At 43.9% G+C, this 6,652-nt stretch overlaps 1 protein-coding gene across 1 annotated transcript in view; it reads left to right on the top strand.

The window, feature by feature from the left end:
• Positions 1–5,561: 5,561 nt before the first annotated feature.
• The window catches only part of LOC117640433 (protein ANTAGONIST OF LIKE HETEROCHROMATIN PROTEIN 1-like), an 18,638-nt gene continuing 17,547 nt past the window's right edge, over positions 5,562–6,652 (top strand). The window contains exons 1-4 of the mRNA XM_034376937.1: positions 5,562–5,592; positions 5,661–5,770; positions 5,848–6,420; positions 6,493–6,645. Coding sequence (XP_034232828.1) covers positions 5,562–5,592; positions 5,661–5,770; positions 5,848–6,420; positions 6,493–6,645 — 867 coding nt within the window. The remainder of the gene's footprint in view (positions 5,593–5,660; positions 5,771–5,847; positions 6,421–6,492; positions 6,646–6,652) is intronic.

The following is a 6,652-nucleotide window of genomic DNA, read 5'->3' as shown; positions in this document are numbered from 1 at the left end:
AACATCGTCGGGAATGTTATCTTGTCCAGCAGTTGTTCTTCGGATGTCCTGCAGACGCCTGAAAATCTACATTACAAGCTGCCGTTGACCGCCTCAGCATAAACTGACCGGCTATGTCAACCCTAACCTAACTTTTCTCAATTTTGGTGGAAAGAATAGAATAACTCGCTTTAAAATGCATTTAGAGCTGTGTAAATGTATTGGAATTAGGCTGCAGATGATTCGAGAAATAATTCAAGCACTTAATAGCAAAATCTTCTTAAATTCTTGTTTTTATACGGGTGTGTTACGAATCACCCCAAATGCCTGTTACGCAAGAAATACGTCCCTAACTATCACTGGACAAAGTAAAAGCAACTTATGCCACGTGGTTACATTGTAAGGGGGCACGCTTCAAGGCCCCAACAAAGGTATTCGATGGTGATTCATCCTGGGGGCCCTCAGACAGAAACTTCCTAGAACTCAAAATAAAAGATTTGCCCGGGTTTTGGGTACCCTATATTTCAGACGCCCTTCAAAACTATACCTGAGCACCGATCACATCCGTATCGATTGTTGAAGGACCCTGTACTTGAAGAGGGGCGAAAGAGGGGCCATACTCAGATTTTCCTCTGCTCCCTCCACTTAAATTAATAAACGCATTTGTTACGAATCGCCCCATAATCCCTTACGGACTGGACAGTAGCATTCGGCAACATTACCTTTGGGGGGAGGGACGCTGAATGCGTTCTGCTTCAAAGGGAAAAAACAGCGCGCCATTTTTAAGCAACTCAGAGGAAAGGGCCACTGTACCGAAACCCCCAAACAGTGACAGGGCAAAAATCGAAGAATAAATAGTAAATAAGACAATCGTCCCAAAGAAGTCCCTTCTGTGTACCACACCGGTCAATGCCAGGCAAAAGTACAGCCATGTTGAGGCATCCTATTTATAAAGATCTTATCTGGACGTTACCACCAAACGAATCTAATCCACGCAAGTGAATCTTCCCAAGTTTGGTTTTTTTGGGATGATGCGTGACTAGGCGGAACATATTTTGGGTGAGCGATAGCAAAGCCCGTTCTCGGGGGGGGTCAAAAAACTTTTTCTGTCGGTGTGTGTGTGAGTGTTTGTGCACTACTCCTAAACTGCTCGGCCGATCTGGCTGAGATTTTGCAAGGTCACTGGTAGATATGTCCTTGGCACGTCACAAACCAAAATTAAGCTAACTTCATCCAGTCGGTCATGTTAACAAAAACCTTACAGAACGGCAGAAAAAAATTTAAATTTTTAGTTACTTTCAATTTTTGGGCAAGTTTCACACCCTTCGTATGTTTTTGAGGGTGTTGATGACGTAAAAAGAACCCGTTCTGACCCCTGGCCCACTGTTAAGTCCGATCAGTGTAGATTTTGATCTTTTAATGCTATTTTTTGTGGGGATCGCGTCCATTCCTACGGTTTCTTCGGACAGCAGCCTGCTGAAGAAAGGCCAGCGCCGCAGGCCAAGGCAGAGTTAGGTGTACACGCCAGGCGTGGATTGTCGAAACTTTCGCAGCATCGCGAAGCCTGTTACGACAAGACACGGTCCGTACCGTCAACGGGGGTAACTTGGGACACTTTTTCACGTTTTTTGAACGCCCGAGGCAAGATTCTTAACCCAGACCATTGGATCCTTACTATGTTAAAGTTTGACCCTTTCCCCATGATTTCATGCTTGTCTAGTTCATTTTCCTCGATTTCATCGTTTGCAAGCGGTCTCGAAAGATTGTCCCAAGTTACCCCATGACCGGGGGTAACTTGGAACAGCAGACAATTAGCTACATCCCCATACATCCAATGACGTTGATGGATGTAATGAATTTGAGTCACAACATGTAGACCAACAATTCTAGCCTAAGAACTCTTGTAGGACCGATATTGGACTAGATCTAGGGCTCTACGAGGAACTCTTTTTTCTACTGGTATTTTCCAGGCATGTTCTGAAAATTTCAAAATATGGATTACTAGAAGACAAATCTGCAGAGCAGGGCAACTCTTCCCCTCATCAGCGTAAAGTCCGAAGTTTAAGTTATGTCAGGGACCGGGTCAGTCAACTCCTTGGAGGCTACGACTGCTGGAAACACAAGGAAAAGCCTGTCCGAAGTTACCCCGTAAAATTTGGTGAATTGGTGAACTCAAAAACGACTTCCAAAGTTTTCCCAGACTCACGCATTACCGAATTTCAACCAATTTCGGACCAAAATTTTGGAATTCAGTTTGACGTTGCTCCCAACAGTTTTTTGTGTGCTGATAACGAAAATCACTTCTATTTGTACCCCAAACCTACATTTTACTCAATATGGGCCCACAAGCTGCACATTTCGTCTACCTAAGCAAAGTCCGAAGTGCAGAAACTAATTCGCATCGCTCAGCCACACTACGCGCCCACACTAAACGGCGCGTACCCCTAGTTTTATCAAAAATCGAAATTTTACGGGGTAACTTCGGACAGACTTTTCCTTGTGTTTCCAGCAGTCGTAGCCTCCAAGGAGTTGACTGACCCCGGTCCCTGACATAACTTAAATTCAGTTCACCATATTTGAGCGCACCAAAAGCTGCAGTAAACAATAGAAAACTCGATTTGAAAATTTTGGTCCAAAATGACCTGATTTGTGATTGAAATATAAGTCAAGAGTCGAAATGGAGGTGATTTTCGTTATCAGCACACAAAACACAGTTGGGATCAGCATCAAACTCAATTCAAAAGTTTTGGTCCAAATTTGGTCAAAATTTGGTGAAGCGTGAGTTTAAAAAAAAATTGGATGTTATTTTTGAGTTTAGCTCATCAAACACTGCAGGAAACAATGTAAAACTTGACCTGAAAATTTTGGTCCGAAATGACCTAATTTTAGATGAAAATATAAGTCTGGAGTCGAATTCTACTTTCATTTAAGTGGAAGTGGTTTTCACAATCAGCACTCCAAAAACTCCAAGAGTCAATATGAGATTCGATTGAAAAATATTGATATCAAATTGATCAATAATGGGTAAAGAATGGGTCTGGGTTGGTCTGCATGGATCACCCTATGTCGTCACCAATACCCTGATGACACACCAATGCGATTCCTTCAGTCGAGTAACATTCCATTGCCAGCATTGAATCGCTTAATTAGCTACTCTTCTGCTTGACTCACTATTCAATACATCTTTTTCTCCAACCTAATGAATTCACAAATTTATTAGTTATATTTGAGAAGCCTTTTGTCATTGTTTCATTTTAAACCAGTGAATTAAACAATATAGACTGGAATATGTAATCATAGTTTATATTAGGTGACTCAGTTTAGATTAGGCTGATCTGAAGCATTCGACGGAGAACAAGTTTTGTCAAATTCAGTGAATCGTCTCAAAAAGTCAAATGCAGAGGCCACTTGTTGCTCAATACGCCAACATAATTTACGTTATTCATTCCTCGTGGTATTTTATCTTTAGAGTAAAAGAATACAGTGTAGTATTAACATTGGGCTTACATTCAGAGAGCCAGCTTTTAAACCATTAGGGTCATTCCATGGGGGTACGACATACTTTTGCAAGTGATGTCTCCGATTTCGATGAAACTTTGCAAGCTTGTTGGCTATGGTCTGAATACCCCCAATACCAATTTTGAGCAAAAAAATACCGATTTTTGAAAAAGTTATGGCCTGCGTTAGAAATTTTGAATTTTGTTCCAGACCTTTTTTGAAAACGCTGTAGTTTCTTCCAAAATGAAGCTACAGAGCTCATTCTGGGCTCATTTAAAAGGTCTTGAATTGGACTTTAAGCCTATTGCAACATTTTGACAAAAATTTTCAAATTTGAAATTGATCAAAGTCAAAATTTTGAAAGCAATTTTCTAAAAAGTAGTATTGTTGTGAAATACAGTCTTAAGATTCCTAACCATATCTGGTCACTTGCATGCAAGCCGCCATCTTAACCCAAACACACTCCGTTCCATTCCTATACTATTGGCCTAGAGAGCTCCCTGCCAAGGACTCCTAGAACTGGTCACTCACGGTCCTGTTGGTTTACGAACGTACCCTCAAACTATAAAAGCAGCCGCTCAGCAGAGCCGGCATTCAGTCTGTCGCCTAGTGCTGACCCTGATGCGTCTTACAATAAACCAGTGATACCTGAACATCTCTACCATTCTTAAGCCCTTGCACACACTACAAGTGGTGACAGCGGTGCACGGTTCGGTAGCTCTGTTCGGGTACCTCAGCTTTTTGGAAAGACGAATCTGAAAATCAACGTTAGGTGATTCTGAAAAGAAGGACGAGGTTAGGAGGGAAGACCAAGGGAAGAAGCCTGTGTACGTTGCGCCTGCTTACAGCGAAGAGGCCTGCGTATATTGTGCCCTGAGGTCGAGAGGTTAGGGAAGTCCGTCGAGGTTAGGGGGTGTATGCAAGGTTAAGAGGGACCAGGGAAGACCGCCTGCTTATTCTGTGCTCACTTCGGTGGAGAAGCCTGAGTAATCTGTGCGCCCTGCTTGAGCGTGTGTGTGTTTGAAAGAGTCTGTAGTGGTTACAAGGGAGTAACGCCTGGGATCGCTGTGCTCCCTCAAGGGAAGAAGCTTGCGATCTTTGAGCGCCTTGAAGTCAAGTAGATACCAGGGAGGAACGCCTGTAGCCGAATTGTGCTCCCATTGGGGAAGAAGCTGGTTTGGTTACTGTGCGCCCAGGTGAGAGCGTGTGGTGAGTTTCAGGAATAAGGGTGAAACAAGAGACAAGAAAAACAGAAAAATGTCGTGTCAACGTTCAAACCCGTGGAACATCGCGTCAACGTCGCACAGTGGGCTAAGAAGCAAAAAAAAAAACCGATAAAAATTCTAGGAGGGAGGAATCGACGTCAAAATCGCTACTCGATGGTTTTTGGGTCCGAGAAACTCAAATCTGACAAAATCAAAACCAGAAAATGACCGGCAGGGGGCGGATCCAGCAATATTGGGAGGGGGGTGGGGAGTCACTCTTAAAATGCGCCCCTGAGGAGTCTGGGTCTTAGAAACTCATATCTGACAAAGTTCGAAACCAGAAAACGACCGGCGGCAGAGGCCAGCCGTCCGGTCAGCCCGGGCGGGAAACAAAACTTGTCATCTTTGACTGCTATTTCTCAAAACGCGGAACAGAGCGGAACAAACGGCGAAAAGGGCCGTAAAGAAGAGATGCTGCTCTTTCACCTCCATCGAGCTATATCCAATTAAGACTACGCCTGCGAGAGCGTGAGCGCGAGAGCGCGAGAGCGTACGCCCGAGCGAGGAATGGGAGGAGTGGGGGAGAGAGAGAGAGACTTCTGGGGGGAGTGGGGGAAGAGTACACTTCCGAGTGCAGCCGAAGCCGTTCGGGTTCGTTCGTGACTCTAAGAGTCAAGTCAGCCGTGTCCGTCCGTGTTGTTGATGCATTTCGAGGAGGCCGTGATCCGTGGTTAAAACATAAACAGAACAGGACCGTTCAAGAAATGGAGAACCGGGAAGAGATTGTGCAAGCTGTGGCCCTTGCCGTGCATCTCAATGAAGAAGCTGAAGAACAGAATGAACGAGCGATGCTTGCTATAGCACAGGAGCTTACAGCTTATGGAGCAGGAAGAACCGTGGATAGATGCAAGTAAGTTACATAACCTATTTTGAATCTGTCAAATCGAACGTTATCATTGTGTCTCTTTTATATTTCAGGAGCACTTGAAGCCTCGTGGGTATATGTGACCGTGAACATCAATGAGTATCACATGATGAATGATTCTGTGTTCAAAATGCATTTCAGAATGTCAAGAAGAATTTTTGAGGTCTGTATTCTAATGAGTGTTTTAGATGCATCATGCAGTGCGGAAAGATTGTTTGATGCCACATGTGGTTCTTGCAGTTGCTGGTGCAGACAGTAGGAAATCATCTTCATGATCAAGGAAGGTTACAGAGACAGAGAACAGACTTGCAAGATATACTTCTAATGGTCGTATGGGTATTGGCGACGCCTGATTCCTTCAGAAGTATTGCCCTTAGGTTTGGTCGTCGACCATCCACCTTGTGGTACTTCTATTCTTATGTCATTATGGCTTTACGAGAACTTGCCCCAAGGTTCATAGCTTGGCCAAGTGCGGAGGAGAAAACTGTGATCAAAGGTGTATTTCAAAGAGCTACCGGGTTTCCTGGTGTTGTGGGGAGTATTGATTGCACCCACATCTACATATCAGCCCGTAATGAAGATGCTGCCCATTATGTTAACCGTCATGACACCTATAGCATGAATGTTCAAGCAGTGGTTGACCACACATTGTTGGTTCGCCACTTACATGTTGGAGAAGTAGGCAGCATGCATGACAGACGTGTGCTAAGAAGAAGCCCTCTTCTCCATGATCTTCTTAAAGAAGGAGAAGATAGGATTGTAGATCGTGATGAACACATTCTGGGCGACGGTGGTTACCAACTAACTGATTTTGTAAGTACAGTTATTCGATATTCTTTGTACGAGATGATTGTGATGAACCTAATTCCTATTTTTTATGTGCAGATGCTGGTACCTTTTGCAAATGATAACCGCTTAACTGAACAACTACTGTTATTTAACAGAAGGTTATCTCAATGTCGAGTCCGGGTCGAAAACGCTTTTGGCAGAGCCACGGGGAAGTGGAGGAGACTCAAGTACTTGCATGCAAGAAACCCAGCTATCG

The sequence above is a fragment of the Thrips palmi genome, unplaced genomic scaffold (genome assembly GCF_012932325.1).
Source record: "Thrips palmi isolate BJ-2018 unplaced genomic scaffold, TpBJ-2018v1 HiC_scaffold_12, whole genome shotgun sequence".
NCBI lineage: Eukaryota > Metazoa > Arthropoda > Insecta > Thysanoptera > Thripidae > Thrips > Thrips palmi.
The sequence above is the reverse complement of the archived record's forward strand: the minus strand, read 5'-3'. Positions and strand labels throughout refer to the sequence as shown.